Genomic DNA, 18172 nt, shown 5'->3' on the forward strand with positions numbered 1-18172 from the left:
TTTGTATCCACTCAGCCAGTCTGTCTTTTGGTTGGAGCATTTAATCCATTTACATTTAAGGTAATTATTGACATGTATGTTCCTATTACCATTTTCTTAATTGTTTGTGGTTTGTTTTTGTAGGTCTTTTCCTTCTCTTGTGTTTCCTGCCCAGAGAAGTTCCTTTAGCATTTGTTGTAAAGCTGGTTTGGTGGTGCTGAATTCTCTTAGCTTCTGCTTGTCTGTAAAGGTTTTAGTTTCTTCATCAAATCTGAATGATATCTTTGCTGCGTAGAGTAATCTTGGTTGTAGGTTTTTGTCCTTTATCATCACTTTAAATATATCCTGTCACTCCCTTCTGGCCTGCAGGGTTTCTGCTGAAAGATTAGCTTTTAACCTTATGGGGATTCCCTTGTGAGTTATTTGTATATTTTCCCTTGCTGCTTTTAATATTTTTTCTTTGTATTTAATTTTTGATAGTTTGATTAATATGTGTCTTGGTGTGTTTCTCCTTGGATTTATCTGGTATGGGACTCTCTGTGCTTCCTGGACTTGATTAACTATTTCCTTTCCCATATTAGGGAAGTTTTCAACTATAATCTCTTCAAGTATTTTCTCAGTCCCTTTCTTTTTCTCTTCTTCTTCTGGGACCCCTATAATTCGAATGTTGGTGCATGTAATGTTGTCCCAGAGGTCTCTGAGACTGTCCTCAATTCTTTTCATTCTTTTTTCTTTATTCTGCTCTGCAGTAGTTATTTCCACTATTTTATCTTCCAGGTCACTTATCCGTTCTTCTGCCTCAGTTATTCTGCTACTGATTCCTTCTAGAGAATTTTTAATTTCATTTTTTGTGTTGTTCATCATTGTTTGTTTGCTCTTTATTTCTTCTAGGTCCTTTTTGAACGTTTCTTGTTTTTTCTCCATTCTATTTCCAAGATTTTCGATCATCTTTACTATCATTATTCTGTATTCTTTTCCAGGTGGACTGCGTATTTCCTCTTCATTTGTTTGGTCTGGTTGGTTTTTTTACCTTGCTCCTTCATCTGCTGTGTGCTTCTCTGTCTTCTCTTTTTGCTTAACTTAACTTAATCCCAAACTGTGTTTGGGGTCTCCCTTTCAGAGGCCGCAGGTTTGTAGTTCCTGTTGTTTTTGGTGTCTGCCCCAGTGGCTAAGGTTGGTTCAGTGGGTTGTGTAGGCTTCCTGGTGGAGGGGACTAGTTCCTGTGTTCTCGTGGATGAGGCTGGATCTTGTCTTTCTGGTGGGTAGGTCCGTGTCTGGTGGTGTGTTTTGGGGTGTCTGTGGCCTTATTATGATTTTAGGTACTCTCTTTGCTAATGGATGGGGTTGTGTTCCTGTCTTGCTAGTTGTTTGGCATAGGGTGTCCAGCACTGTAGCTTGCTGGTCGTTGAGTGGATCTGGGTCTTGGCGTTGAGATGGAGATCTCTGGGAGATTTTTGCCATTTGATATTATATGGAGCTGAACTAGTGTCCTGAACTTGGCCCTCCCACCTCAGAGGCACAGCCCTGACACCTGGCTGGAACCCAAAGAGCCTGTCATCCACACAGCTCAGAATAAAAGGGAGGAAAGAAAGAAAGAAAGAAAGAAAGAAAGAAAGAAAGAAAGAAAGAAAGAAAGAAAGAAGCTAAAATAAAATAAAATTAAATTAAATTAAAAAGTTATTAAAATACAAAATAAAAAATAATTAAAAAAAATTTTTTTTAAGTAATTACAAAAAAAAAAGAAGAGAGCAACCAAACCAAAAAACAAATCCACCAATGATAACAAGTGCTAAAACTATACAAAATAAAAAAAAAAAAATGGACAGACAGAACCCTAGGACAAATGGTAAAAGCAAAGCTCTACAGACAAAATCACACACAGAAGAATACACATACACATTCACAAAAAGAGAAAAAGGGAAAAATATATATATATATTTCATTGTTCCCAAAGTCCACCTCCTCAGTTTGGGATGATTCATTGTCTATTCAGGTATTCCACAGATGCAGGGTACATCAAGTTGATTGTGGAGATTTAATCCGCTGCTCTTGTGGCTGCTCAGAGAAATTTCCCTCTCTCTTCTTTGTTCGCACAGCTCCTCGGGTTCAGCTTTAGATTTGGACCCGCCCCTGTGTGTAGGTTGCCTGAGGGCATCTGATCTTCTCTCAGACAGGACGGGGTTAAAGGAGCAGCTGATTCACGGGCTCTGGCTCACTCAGGTCAGGGGGAGGGAGGGGTAAGGAGTGTGGGGCGAGCCTGCGGCGGCAGAGGCCAACGTGACATTGCACCAGCCTGAGGCGCGCCATGTGTTCTCCCAGGGAAGTTGTCCCTGGATCACGGGACCCTAGCAGTGGCGGGCTGCACAGGCTCACGGGAGGGGAGGTGTGGATAGTGACCTGTGCTTGCACACAGGCTTCTTGGTGGCTGCAGCAGCAGCCTTTGTGTCTCATGCCCATCTCTGTGGTCCGCGCTGATAGCCGCGGCTTGCGCCCGTCTCTGGAGCTCCTTTAAGTGGCACTCTTAATCCCCTCTCCACACGCACCAGGAAACAGGCAAGAAAAAGTCTCTTGCCTCTTCGGCAGCTCCAGACATTTTCCCGGACTCCCTCCCAGCTAGCTGTGGCACACGAGCCCCTTCAGGCTGTGTTCACACAGCCAACCCCAGTCCTCTCCCTGGGATCCGACCTCTGAAACCGGAGCCTAACCTCCCAGCCCCTGCCCGCCCCGGCGGGTGAGCAGACAAGTCTCTTGGGCTGATGAGTGCTGGCTGGCACTGATCCTCTGTGTGGGAATCTCTCCACTTTGCCCGCCACACCCCTGTTGCTGTGCTCTCCTCCGTGGTCCGAAGTTTCCCCCCTCTGCCACCCGCAGTCTCTGCCCGCGAAGGGCCTTCTTAGTGTGTGGAAACCTTTCCTCCTTCACAGCTCCCTCCCACTGGTGCAGGTCCCATCCCTATTCTTTTGTGTCTGTTTTTTCTTTTTTCTTTTGCCCTACCCAGGTATGTGGGGATTTTCTTGCCTTTTGGGGGGTCTGAGGTCTTCTGCCAGCATTCAGTAGGTGTTCTGTAGGAGTTGTTCCACATGTAGATGTATTTCTGATGTATTTGTGGGGAGGAAGGTGATCTCCACGTCTTACTCTTCCGCCATCTTGAAGCTCCACCCCTTTTAATGTGTTTTTAAGACACAAAAAATTTTACAGATATATATAGCTACCTTATCTTGCCTTTTAGTTTAGGAAACACACCGTTCCATAGCTACCTTTGGATTTTCTGAATATACCCTAGTAAGAAGAAAACTCCAGAATATTGGTTCATGTACCCATTCAAGCAGACTTTCAGGACCTATTGTGTGCATGCATTTTGGTAAGCCCTGGTGGTGCCTAAAGAATAACACAAAGTTCATGCCTTCCATAAGCTTTAAGTCAATAAAATAGGCACTTTTTATGCTATGAAGATCTGAGTTTCTGACCTATACATTTTTTTTCCTCCCTGAAAAGCTTCTTTTAATATTCCTTCCAGAGCAGGTCTGCTGCTGATGAATTCCCTCAGTTTTTATTTGTCTGAAAAAGTTTTTATTTCTTCTTCATTTTTGAAGAAGACATCTTTGGATATAGCATTCTAGGTCAGTGGTTTATTCTTTCAAAACATTATGTGTTTCACTCCACCCTCTTTTTGCAGGGTGGTTTCTGATGCGATGTCTGCTGTAATGCTCATCTGTATTCCTCTGTAGGTAAAGTGCTCTCCCATCTTTCCTGCTACCGCTTCTTTCAAGATTTTCTTTTTCTCTTTGATTTTCTGAGTTTGAACATGATTTATTTAAGATTTTTTTGGTATTTATCTTGTATGCGTGCTCAAGATTGGCAGATTTACTTTGAAGGGTGGTCTGGGCTAAAATGGTAAACCCCCATGTGATTCAAATGAAAATATAGAGCCTCATCCGCCAGAGGGCAGAGAGCAGAAGCAAGAAGAACTACAATCCTGCAGTCTGTGGAACAAAAACCACATTCACAGAAAGATAGACAAGATGAAAAGGCAGAGGGCTATGTACCAGATGAAGGAACAAGGTAAAACCCTAGAAAAACAACTAAATGAAGTGGAGATAGGTAACTTTCTAGAAAAAGAATTCAGAATAATCATAGTGAAGATGATCCAGGACCTCGGAAAAAGAATGGAGGCAAAGATCGAGAAGATGCAAGAAATGTTTAACAAAGACCTAGAAGAATTAAAGAACAAAGAAACAGAGATGAACAATAGAATAACTGAAATGAAAACTACACTAGAAGGAATCAATAACAGAATGACATAGGCAGAAGAACAGATAAGTGACCTGGAAGACAGAATGGTGGAATTCACTGTTGTGGAACAGAATAAAGAAAAAAGAATGAAAAGAAATGAAGACAGCCTAAGAGACCTCTGGGACAACATTACACAACAACATTCGCATTATAGGGGTCCCAGGAGCAGAAGAGAGAGAGAAAGGACCACAGAAAATATTTGAAGAGATTATAGTCGATAACTTCCCTAACATGGGAAAGTCCAGGAAGTGCAGCGAGTCCCATACAGGATAAACTTAAGGAGAAACACACCGAGACACATAGTAATCAAATTGGCAAAAATTACAGACAAACAAAAATTATTGAAAGCAGCAAGGGAAAAATGACAAATAATATACAAGGGAACTCCCATAAGGTTAACAGCTGATTTCTCAGCAGAAACTCTACAAGCCAGAAGGGAGTGGCATGATATACTTAAAGTGATGAAAGGGAAGAACCTATAACCAAGATTACTCTATCCGGCAAGGATCTCATGCAGATTCGATGGAGAAATCAAAAGCTTTACAGACAAGCAAAAGCTAAGAGAACAAAGCTCTACAACAAATGCTAAAGGAACTTCTCTAAATGGGAAACACAAGAGAAGGAAAGGACTTACAAAAACAAACCCCCCAAAATTAAGAAAATGGTAATAGGAACATACATATCAATAATTACCTTAAACGTGAATGGATTAAATGCACCAACCAAAAGACACAGGCTTGCTGAATGGATACAAAAACAAGACCCATATATATGCTGTCTAAAAGAGAACCACTTCAGACCTAGGGACACATACAGACTGAAAGTGAGGGGATGGAAAAAGATAATCCATGCAAATGGAAATCAAAAGAAAGCTCGAGTAGCAATTCTCATATCAGACAAAATAGACTTTAAAATAAAGACTATTACAAGAGACAAAGAAGGACACTACATAATGATCAAGGGATCAATCCAAGAAGAAGATATAACAATTATAAATATATATGCACCCAACATAGGAGCACCTCAATACATAAGGCAACTGCTAACAGCTATAAAAGAGGAAATTGACAGTAACACAAAAATAGTGGGGGACTTTAGCACCTCACTTACACCAATGGACAGATCATCCAAAATGAAAATAAATAAGGCAACACAAGCTTTAAATGACACAATAGACCAGATAGATTTGATTGACATTTATAGGACACTCCATCCAAAAAACCAGATTACACTTTCTTCTCAAGTGTGCACAGAACATTCTCCAGGATAGATCATATCTTGGGTCACAAGCAAGCCTCAGTAAATTTAAGAAAGTTGAAATCATATCAAGCATCTTTTCTGACAACAACGCTATGAGATGAGAACTCAATTACAGGGAAAAAAACGTAAAACACACAAACACATGGAGGCTAAACAATACGTTACTAAATAACAAAGAGAACACTGAAGAAATCAAAGAGGAAATCAAAAATTACCTAGAGACAAATGACAATGAAAATACGACGATCCAAAACCTATGGGATACAGCAAAAGCAGTTCTAAGAGGGAAGTTTATAGCTATACAAGCCTACCTCTAGAAACAAGAAAAATCTCAAATAAACAATCTAACCTTACACCTAAAGGAACTTGAGAAACAAGAACACACAAAGCCCAAAGTTAGCAGAAGAAGAAATCATAAAAATCAGGGTGCAAATAAATGAAATAGAAACGAAGAAAACAATAGCAAAGATCAATAAAACTAAAAGCTGGTTCTTTGAGAAGATAAACAAAATTGATAAACCAATAACCAGACTCATCAAGCAAAAGAGGGAGAGGACTCAAATCAATAAAATTAGAAATGAGAAAGGAGAAGTTACAACAGACACCACAGAAATACAAAGCATCCTAAGAGACTACTACAAGAAACTCTATGCCAATAAAATGGACAACCTGGAAGAAATGGACAAATTCTTAGAAAAGTATAACCTTCCAAGACTGAACCAGGAAGAATAGAAAATATGAACAGACCAATCACAAGTAATGAAATTGAAACTGTGATTAAAAATCTTCCAACAAACAAAAGTCCAGGACCAGATGGCTTCACAGGTGAATTCTATCAAACATTTAGAGAAGAGCTAACACCCATGCTTCTCAAACTCTTCCAAAAAATTGCAGAGGAAGGAACACTCCCAAATTCATTCTATGAGGCCACCATCACCCTTATACCAAAACCAGACAAAGATATTACAAAAAAAGAAAATTACAGACCAATATCACTGATGAATATAGATGCAAAAATCCTCAACAAAATACTAGCAAACAGAATCCAACAACACATTAAAAGGATCATACACCATGATCAAGTGGAATTTATCCCAGGGATGCAAGGATTCTTCAATATACACAAATCAATCAATGTGATACACCATATTAACAAATTGAAGAATAAAAACCATATGATCATCTCAATAGATGCAGAAACAGCTTTTGACAAAATTCAACACTCATTTATGATAAAAACTCTCCAGAAAGTGGGAATAGAGGGAACCTACCTCAACATAATAAAGACCATATACGACAAACCCACAGCAAACATCATTCTCAATGGTGAAAAACTGAAAGCATTTCCTCTAAGATAAGGAACAAGACAAGGATGTCCACTGTCACCACTATTATTCAACATAGTTTTGGAAGTCCTAGCCACGGCAATCAGAGAAGAAAAAGAAATAAAAGGAATCCAAATCGGAAAAGAGGAAGTAAAGCTGTCACTGTTTGCAGATGACGTGATACTATACATAGAGAATCCTCAATATGCTACCAGAAAACTACTAGAGCTAATCAATGAATTTGGTAAAGTAGCAGGATACAAAATTAATGCACAGAAATCTCTTGCATTCCTATACACTAATGATGAAAAATCTGAAATGAAATTAAGAAATCACTCCCAGTTACCATTGCAACAAAAAGAATAAAATATCTAGGAATAAACCTACCTAAGGAGACAAAAGACCTGTATGCAGAAAAGTATAAGACACTCATGAAAGTAATTATAGATGATACAAATAGATGGAGAGACATACCATGTCCTTGGATTGGAAGAATCAACAGTGTGAAAATGTCTATACTACCCAAAGCAATCTACAGATTCAATGCAATCCCTATCAAACTACCACTGGCATTTTTCACAGAACTAGAACCAAAAATTTCACTATTTGTATGGAAACACAAAAGACCCCGAATAGCCAAAGCAATCTTGAGAGAGAAAAACGGAGCTGGAGGAATCAGGCTCCCTGACTTCAGACTATACTACAAAGCTACAGTAATGAAGATACTATGGTACTGCCACAGAAACAGAAATATAGGTCAATGGAACAGGATAGAAAGCCCAGAGATAAACCCACACACATATGTTCAGCTGATCTTTGATAAAGGAGGCAGGAATATACAGTGGAGAAAAGACAGTCTCTTCAATAAGTGGTGCTGGGAAAACTGGACTGCTACATGTAAAAGAATGAAATTAGAACACTCCCCAACACCATACACAAAAATAAACTCAAAATGTATTAGAGACCTAAATGTAAGACCGGACACTATAAAACTCTTAGAGGAAAACATAGGAAGAACACTCTTTGACATAAATCACAGCACGATCTTTTTTGATCCACCTCCTAGAGTAATGGAAAGAAAAACAAAAATAAACAAATGGGACCTAATGAAACTTAAAAGCTTTTGCACAGCAAAGGAAACCATAAACAAGACGAAAAGACAACCCTCAGAATGGGAGAAAATATTTGCAAACAAATCAACGGACAAAGGATCAATCTCCAAAATATATAAAGAGCTTATGCAGCTCAATATTAAAGAAGCAAACAACCCAATCCAAAAATGGGCAGAAGACCTAAATAGACATTTCTCCAAGAAGACAAACAGATGGCCAAGAAGCACATGAAAAGCTGCTCAACATCACTAATTATTAGAGAAATGCAAATCAAAACTACATTGAGGTATCACCTCGCACCAGTTAGAATGGGCATCATCAGAAAATCTACAAACAACAAATGCTTCAGAGGGTGTGGAGAAAAGGGAACCCTCTTGCACTGTTGGTGGGAATATAAATTGATACAGCCTCTATGGAGAACAGTATGGAGGTCCCTTAAAAAACTAAAAATAGAATTACCATATGATCCAGCAATCCCACTACTGGGCATATACCCAGAGAAAACCATAATTCAAAAAGATACATGCACCCCAATGTTCATTGCAGCAATATTTACAATAGCCAGGTGATGGAAGCAACAAAAATGCCCATCGACTGACGAATAGATAAAGAAGATGTACATATTTACAATGGATTATTACTCAGCCATAAAAAGGAACGAAATTGGGTCATTTGTTGAGACGTGGATGAATCTAGAGACTGTCATACAGAGTGAAGTAAGTCAGAAAGAGAAAAACAAATATCATATATTATCTCATATATGTGGAACCTAGAAAAATGGTACAGATGAACCGGATTGCAGGGCAGAAATTGAGAGACAGATGTAGAGAACAAACGTATGGACACCAAGGGGGTAAAGCCACGGGGGCTTGGGGGTGGTGGTGTGCTGAATTGGGCGATTGGGATTGACATGTATACATAGATGTGTATAAAATTGATGACTAATAACAACCTGCTGTATAAAAAAATAAATAAAATTAAATTTAAAAATAAAAAAAATTTAAAAATAGAGGCTCATTAAGCTTGTCAACACCTTTTTAGAATGTTAACTATTTTATTATTTAGGAACCTAGGTGTTATTAAATCAGAATCCTTTATGGGAAAGCAAAAAACAAAAACAAAAAAAATATATATTTGGGGTTTATGACACAAAGAGTCCTCTCTTACATGTGGAGTTGCAATACAAGTCTGCAATAATTCAAAGCTTTAGTGGGTTGTATGTTTTGGAATTGATGGTGGCAATGGTATAAATCAGGATCTCCAAATATGTTTCTGTAAAGATCCAAATAAAAAATATTTTAGGTTTTACAGGCTAAAATGGAAAATGGAGGCTATTATACAACCACTTATACAACCACTTAAAAATTTAAAAACCATTCTTAGCTTGTAGACTGTGAAAAATAGCCAGCATGACAGATTCAGCAACCCCAGGTCTAATGTACAGTTTTGATACCTAATTGCTCTGTCACTTTAGAATTTATGAATCTAAGACCCTAGCTGAGTCTCTGCTTCCCAATCTACAAGCTTGAGATAATTCCTGTCCTGCCTAATTTGTACAGGGATCCAATGAGAGGTTACATTTTGAAGCACCTTGTAAACTGAATAGTGTTTGGTTGTGAGCTATAGCAAGGGTGATCTTTGTCCCAATATACCCACCACAGGCCTGGTTTACACTTGTCCTGGTGAAACACTTTACAACACCTCTTTCACTCAAAAATGTTCTGATTGGAATGATAAATTATATGGTCACCCTAATGCTATATGCACTCTGAGGGCTTATTATTTATCTAATGATATGTTGGGAGAAGTCAGTGACAATTTGGAGGCTATATCATAGACTTTGAACTCTGCTGTCACATCACTGGCTTCAAGTCCAGTTTCTGTTGCAACTAATGACCTCAAGTCAAGTACTTTATTTGTGTGACTTCGGGTGAGTTTCAAAAACTGTTTTTTTTTTTTGACACCTTTATTGAGGTATCATTTAAGTACCATAAAATTCATTCATTTTAAGTGTACAATTCAATGATTTTTAGTAAATTTATGGAGTCATGCTACCTTTGCCACAGGCTAATTTTAGAACATTTGTGTTACCCAAAGAAGAAGAAGAAGAATAGGGAGGAGGAGGAGGAAGGGGAGGAGGAAAAAGAAGAGGAAGAAGAAGAAAAGAAGTCAAATGCCAACTCTCAACCCAGACCCACTGAATCAGAAACTGGGAGTTGGGTCTTATTATGAATTTTAACAGGCCCTGCAGGTGATTCTGGTGCACCAGCATTTCAAACGTACACAAAAGTAGAGAGGACAGAATAATCAGTCTCTATGTGAAAGGGAAGCCTTTCAAAAGGACCACCCAAGCCTCACCCCAGCTCAATTCAATATGGGGCTCTAGGGTAGAGCTTGGTGATGTCCTTAGAGCTCCCCAGGCAATTCTAATGTGCTTGAGCTTTGAGAAACACTCTCTAGTACATTTCTCTTCCAGATATTTGCCCAACAGTATCTACCATTTCACTTCTATCTCCACTCAAATGTTACCTCTGGGCAGAGGAGCTTTCCAGATTCCCTTTATCTAAAATGCATCACATCACCTCTGGATACCCTCCTGCCATACCATCTCTTTATCTCTTTATCCCACTTTACTTTCTTTGTAGCATTTTTCAGCTGCCATTTCATTATATACTACAGGTTATTCTCATCAGTGAATATGGTTCATTGTTCAAGAAGCTCATTCATTGAAGCAGCAGCTCCAACTTCCTGCTCTTTGCTTATGCCCAGTGCCAGCCAGGGCAGTACCACATGGGAGGCATTCAATGAATATCTCCTGAATAAACGAATGATAGTGGGGCAGAGCAGAGATTTCAACCCAAGACTATCCAAAACCAATGCTCTTCCCAGGATCCCATGTGGGATAGCACATAACAGCTTTGCAATAGCTTTGCTTAGCTTCCAGAAAAAGAATGTAGTTCTGAATTGAAGCAAGCTATATACTTGGTACTGAGTTCATTGAAGTTGACTGGTTCATGTTTAGTTACTAGTTATGAAGTCTTGTGTGGCTCACTTAACAACTCTGGGTCTTACTGCCATCTGTAAAATAGGAAAATAAACCATCTCTGCCTATCTTCCAGATTTGTTCAGAGGGATAAATGAAAACTTATATGCAACAGCATTTTGTATACTAAAGCACCATGTAAAGATAAGTTAGCATTACAAAATGGGGGGGAAAAAAAGGTGAGAACAGGAAACAGAGTAGGCAAAGAAAGTAGAAAAAAAAGTGAAAAGAAAGGGTGATGGTAATTGGACAGAATGATTTCAAAGAGACTTTTTAAGTATAAAATTCCTTGATTTTGCCATGGCAATCAGAGAAGAAAAAGAAATAAAAGGAAACCAAACTGGAAAAGAAGAAATAAAACTATCACTGTTTGCAGATGGCATGATACTATACATAGAAAATCCTAAAGATGCCACCAGAAAACTACTAGAGCTAATCAATGAATTTATTAAAGTCACAGATACAAAATTAATACACAGAAATCTCTTGCATTCCTATACACTAGCAATGAAAGATCAGAAAGAGAAATTAAGGAAACAATCCCATTTACCATTGCAACAAAAAGAATAAAATACCTAGGAATAAACCTACATAAGGAGGCAAAAGACCTGTACAAAGAAAACTATAAATACTGATGAAAGAAATCAAAGAAGGGGCTTCCCTGGTGGCACAGTGGTTAAGAATCCACCTGCCAATGCAGGGGACATGGGTTCAAGCCCTGGTCCTGGAAGATCCCATGTGCTGTGGAGCAACTAAGCCTGTGCGACACAACAACTGAGCCTGCTCTCTAGAGCCCATGAGCCACAACTACTGAAGCCCACGTGCCTACAGCCCGTGCTCCACAACAAGAGAAGCCACTGCAATGAGAAGCCCGCACACCACAACCAAGAGTAGCCCCCACTCGCCGCAACTAGAGAAAGCCAGCACAAAGCAACGAAGACCCAACACAGCCAAAAATAAATAAATAAATAAATAAATTTATTTTTAAAAAAAAGAAATCAAAGAAGACACAAACAGATGGAGCAATATACCATGTTCCTGGACTGGAAGAATCAATATTGTGAAAATGACTATACTACCCCAAGCAATCTACAGATTCAATGCAATCTGTATCAAATTACCAACGGCATTTTTCACAGAACTAGAACAAAAAATTTACAATTTGTATGGAAACACAAAAGACCCTGAATAGCCAAAGCAATCTTGAGAAATAAAAATGGAGCTGGAGGAATCTGGCTCCTTGACTTCAGACTATATTACAAAGCTACAGTAATCAAGAGAGTATGGTACTGGCACAAAAACAGAAATATAGATCAATGGAACAGGATAGAAAGCCTAGAGATAAACCCATGCACCTATGGACACCTAATCTATGATAAAGGAGGCAAGAATATACAATGGAGAAAAGACAGCCTCTTCAATAAGTGGTGCTGGGAAAATTGGACAGCTACATGTAAAAGAATGAAATTAGAACATTCTTTAACACCATAAACAAAAATAAACTCAAAATGGATTAAATACCTAAATGTAAGGCCAGACACTATAAAACTCTTAGAGGAAAACATAGGCAGAACACTCTTTGACATAAATCGCAGCAAGATCTTTTTTGACCCACCTCCTAGAGTCATGAAAATAAAAACAAAATTAAGCAAATGGGACCTAATTAAACTTAAAAGCTTTTGCACAGCAAAGGAAACCATAAACAAGACAAAAAGACAACCTTCAGAAAGGGAGACTATATTTGCAAATGAAGCAACTGACAAAGGATTAATCTCCAAAATATACAAACAGCTCATGCAGCTCAATAACAAAAAAAACCAAACAAACAACCCAGTTAAAAAATGGGCAGAAGACCTAAATAGACATTTCTCCAAAGAAGACATACAGATGGTCAACAAACACATGAAAAGATGCTCAACATCACTAATTATTAGAGAAATGTAAATCAAAACTACAGTGAGGTATCACCTCACACAGGTCAGAATGGCCATCATCAAAAAATCTACAAACAATAAATGCTAGAGGGGGTGTGGATAAAAGCAAACCCTCATGCACTGTTGGTGGGAATGTAAATTGATATAGCCACTATGGAGAATAGTATGGAGGTTCCTTAGAAAACATAGAACTGCCATATGACCCAGCAATCCCATTACTGGGCATATACCCAGAGAAAAACCATAGTTCAGAAAGACACATGCACCCCAATGTTCATTGCAACACTACTTACAATCCAGGGCATGGAAGCAACCTAACAGTCCATCAGCAGAGGAACGGATAAAGAAGATGTGGTACATATATAGAATGAAATATTACTCAGCCATAAAAAGGAAAGAAATCGGGTCATTTGCAGAGACGTGGATGGACCTAGAGGCTGTCACACAGAGTGAAGTAAGTCAGAAAGAGAAAAACAAATATCATATATTAACGCATATATGTGAAATCTAGAAAAACTGTATAAATGATCTTATCTGCAAAGCAGAAGTAGAGACACAGAAGTAGAGAACAAATGTATGGATACCAATGGGGAAGGGGGTGGGTGGGAGGAATTGGGAGATTGGGATTGACATATATACACTCTTGTACTATGTATAAAATAGATAACTAACAAGAACCTACTGTATAACACAGGGAGCTCTACTCGATGTTCTGTGGTGACCTAAATGGGAAGGAAATCCAAGAAAAGGGGACATATGTATACGTATAGCTGATTCACTTTGCTGTACAGTAGAAACTAACACAGCATTGGAAAGCAACTATACTCCAATAAAAATTAATTAAAAATAATAAAGTTTTGTGATTTAATAGAAAAAGAGAAAGGGAAAAGTATCAAAATGTGTATCCATTTGTCCAAGAACAAGATTCAGAAATATTTGGTTCTACTAAAAAGAAGCCACAATCTTTTTTATTTTAAAATAAAATTTATTTGTTACATTGCAAACTCTTTCAAGTGCCTTTACACTTATTTCAGTCTGTTCAAAACATGTGATAGTAAGGAAAAGATTGCAATGAGAAACCTGACCTGGAGATTGCCAGAGGGGCCAGGCTTTTCTGGTCTGACCTCCAGTCAGGGACCTGGGGACCCAAGGCCATATGCACATGCGTAGGTAAAATGAGCAGGGAATTGGGTGGAGGAGAAAGAAGAGGTGCATAATGGCAACAACATACTTGGTGGATGAAACCATACTGGCCCATAAGACAGAAAAGGGCAAAGGGCTTTAAGGGAGATAAGTGCAGGTCTAGGCAGTGTGGGACAAGCTGAATTCACTTTTGATGCAGAGTAGTATTCAGACGACAAGATTTATTAACTGGAGATGAGAGGAAATTTTCTTCCAGGAGAAAAGTAAAGGATGGGAGTCAACCTGGAAAGAAAATGAGGCTCTAGCAAAATGACTCTGGCAGCAAATAATGCTCAATATGCTAGAATCCAGTAAAGGTTCTAGGAAAGGGCTTGTACCCTGACCCAGCAGGGCCTCTTGACATTTAATACAGATGGAGATCAAAGTGGGCAGTGGCCCTTCGTCCTAGCTACTGATTGCCTATGGTAATCGTATGGCCTCCAACTTATGAACGTTCTCTGTAAAGACTTGTAGCTTATATCAAAGTACCATGACTGCCCTCATGCCCAGTACAGGTGGAAATAAGACATATCTTATAATAAGGTTGGTAGCAATACAAACTATTCTGAATACCACTCACATCCTCCCCAAAGGAGGAAGATGGGCCCTGCTACATAACAATACACAATGGAGACAATATACAAAACAAAGCCAGTCACTTGGTCTCAGCTCAGGCAGTGGATGTTGTGGATAAAAGGCACACAAGCAAAAGAGCAAAAAGCCTGTGGGGGGAGGTGGGGGGAGCGATTGGTGTGACTGGAGAACAGGAGGGGTATGGATGAGTCATGGGAGGTAAAGCTGGACCAGCCTAGTTCCGCATGCATAGCCCACGTACCAGCACTTGCCCTCTTTCAAAGAGTCAATGCAGGACCGTATTTGTGGCACAGGTCTGGACCTAGACAGCTGAGTTCCAATCCCAGTTTGAGTCTTCAGCAATCAACTTAACCTTTCTACATACCCATTTCCAAAATGGTAAAAAGGTGATAATCATAGTACCTTACATATGCACACATAGGACCTTACAACATGATACATAGTACCTTACAATATAGGGCTGATGTGAGGATTGAGTAAGTTAGCGCATGCAAAGCACTTAGACAGTGCCCAGAGACTAAGAAAGCATGCAATGCATGTTAGCTATTACAGTAGTTATTATTATTATTAATTCTGCAATCAACAGGGCCACTGGAAGGGGCGTGATAAGATCACAACCTTTCTTTCAGGTTCTTGACTGGGCTGTAAACGTATAGGATGGAAGGGATCAGAGAGGTGGAAGGCCAAGAAGCTAGTTAAGAAGCCACAGCAATTCTAGGTGAGAGGTGCCACCCAACGTGGCAAAGGGAAAGGGAAAAAAAGAGAAGGTAAACAGGCCAGACAGCAGATACATCTGAGCGTAAAATGACACTTGGCAAATACCTGGGCATGGCTGATGCGGAAAACGAATGGTCAGAAGATAAAAGGATGTTGTCTGAAAATATGTCTCTTTCTGTACCAACGTAGCTGCTGAAATGACACTTGGAAATTAATTCTGCCTGCCCTAGACTGAGCTTCCTGCTCATCCTGTTGTACCCAGTGACCTAGTACTCACAGACATTCAGAGCTCCTCCCTTCTCGAACACTCTAATCCTCTGATCCTCTGCCAGGAAACCTCAACTTCACTTACCTTGTCTAAAGGTGACTTTTAAGCTACTTGCCATACAGCTACCAGCACACAGAGCAGCTGATGACTGGCCATGATTCCACCTGGCTCCAAAGGCCTCCAGGCAGGCCCCCAACTCCATTCCTCCTACCCTTTTAATCTTTCTCCCGGGAAGCTTCAGACAAAAGTTATTAAGTCCAATTTACAAGGAAGGGGGGAGCATCCAAACGAAGCAAGTCAGTAAAATGACTAGAGATGACAGTAGGTCCCTTCTCAGCAACACTCCTCTCCCCACACATAGCACCCTGCACATCCACTCTCTGAAAAGTCCAGTCTCTTTTCTACCTATTCAATCCTAAAATACTCCCCACCCCACAGACACCACTGGCATCCACCCGGGAGCGGGGCTCCACGTCCCTTGCAGGCAAGTGCATGGAGCTAAGAATCAGCAGACCCACCTTTTAACTCTTTCAGTAAGTTGTAACAAACGACTTGCCCTGTCGGGCCTCAGACCTGAGACTAAATTCTGATGACCTCCCCACACCCTGGGGCCCGAAAAGGGTAAAGCCAGCTGGAGGCACCCCCAGCTCTCACTCCTCCGAGCTCCAGAAGACCCGCGGGATCCGGACCAGGCTGCAGCCCTCCACTCCCCGCGGGCAGAGCGCCTTCCCCTCCCGCACGCTGCTGCCTCACGCGGTTTTAGCCCACCAACCACTACTTGGTTCAGCTGCCTATAGATGCCGACGCCCATGCTCTTCACCAGCAGCTCCCAGCCGGCCCCGCCTACCCCGGGCTGCTGGAGCTCTGCGCAGAGATTCCTGAACTGCTCCTCGGAGAAGCAGCAGGCAGCAGAGGCCATCCTTCCATTGCCACAGCAACTGTGCCTGCAGGGGAGGCCGGGGACAGGCTTGGTGTGTGTTAGGGGTGTGGGCAAGAGGGTGGTCCGGCGTGATTGGCAGGAACCCAAAAAGAGACAGGGTAGAAGGCGGGACTTAGCGGGGAGAAGGAGCTAGTGTGAGGAGGCAGCGAGGGGTGGGTCTAGAGAAGCGGACTGGGCTGAGCAAGAGATGAGTGAGGACGGAAAAGAAGTAAAACCAGAGGAACACGGGGCTTGATCTGGGGAAGGATGAAGGGGCTAGAAATGGGGAGGCTTCTAGAAAGAAGGGAAAAGGAAGACAACAATGTCATCTCAAAAGCATCTCTTCCCCAACACCATTCTCTCCAAACCTGCTTGCATGTCTCTCCTTTACCTTCTCTGAAGTAGGTTAGGGAAGGTCTCTGAGTGGTTTGGAAGAAGTGGGAGGTGAGATGGGCAGAGGGGAAATGCTTGAAAATCTCAAGGGTCAGATGCTAAAACAATATTCCATTCTTTCTATTATGCACTTTAAGACACTATTCTGAGAAGAGGTCCGTGGGATTCCCCAGAAGGCCAAAGGGGTCCATGGCACAAAAAGGATTAAGAAATCTAATCTATAATTGTAATTTGCCACCTGGAGGGTGAAAGATGATCTAAAAAGGTATCATGGTGTCCATCCAGGATTTCTGCAGCTTGCATAATTTAGATCTTTTGCACCTCAAAGATTTTTCTTTCCTTCAAGTCCCTTGGCTGTTACTATATTTCTTACCAACAGACTGTACTTAGGTTTGAGTAAAATAGACAGTTTAAACATCAATAAGTGTAACATCACATGGTGCCAGTAAACTCTGGCAACCCATGTTTTCAAACACGTAAAATGGTGTAAGGATTGTGCAGAACTTTAAAATTGAAGAGGTGACTACAGAAAATAAACATAGGAAGTGTTTGCACAGGGCCTATCAAAGTAAATGTTCATTAAAATGTCCACTTGTTTTACATTTCTATACTGAAATGTTTCTCCTTCTGTACTTGAAAAAAGCCTTGAAGTTGATGGCAAACTCTACATTTATGCCAGTTTCCAAGAAGAGAAAATGATCAGACTTGGCAGCATAGATAAGTTACTGCTGTATTCAATTCAAGGCTGGTTCTGTTCTGTTTTATGAGGATGGGAGGAGGGATGGGGTAGTTCCCTACACTAAATACACAAGGGATTAGAGACTACAGTTTTATAATGCCTTTTAGCTTCTCTCTTATTTATAAAAATGTATTTAAAGTTCAATTGCTTAAAAAAGCAATTTCATCAAAAACCATTGGCTATGAAGTATTTTCAAATATTGTAAAGGAATCCCATTTTAAAGGTGAGCTTCGATGAAGCTGCACCTTTATCACTTTATAGCAGTTGATTAATGAAGACAAGCATGAGAGTATAAATGGCATTATGAAAGATATAAGATATAAGGCAAGAAGTTTATATTGTATTTATTACACGTGTTTAAAAGTATACTAAACTCAGAAGGTAAATGTGTATATATTTAGGTATGTTGAGATT

The 18172-nt window shown here is 40.1% G+C and overlaps 1 protein-coding gene across 1 annotated transcript in view; it reads right to left on the minus strand.

The window, feature by feature from the left end:
• Nucleotides 1-16626, minus strand: part of PCTP (phosphatidylcholine transfer protein) — a 31555-nt gene extending 14929 nt beyond the window's left edge. Inside the window, 1 exon segment of the mRNA XM_061176076.1 lies at nt 16486-16626. Coding sequence (XP_061032059.1) covers nt 16486-16626 — 141 coding nt within the window.
• Nucleotides 16627-18172: the final 1546 nt, after the last annotated feature.

This window comes from Eubalaena glacialis, chromosome 19, assembly GCF_028564815.1.
Source record: "Eubalaena glacialis isolate mEubGla1 chromosome 19, mEubGla1.1.hap2.+ XY, whole genome shotgun sequence".
Classification (NCBI taxonomy): Eukaryota; Metazoa; Chordata; class Mammalia; order Artiodactyla; family Balaenidae; genus Eubalaena; species Eubalaena glacialis.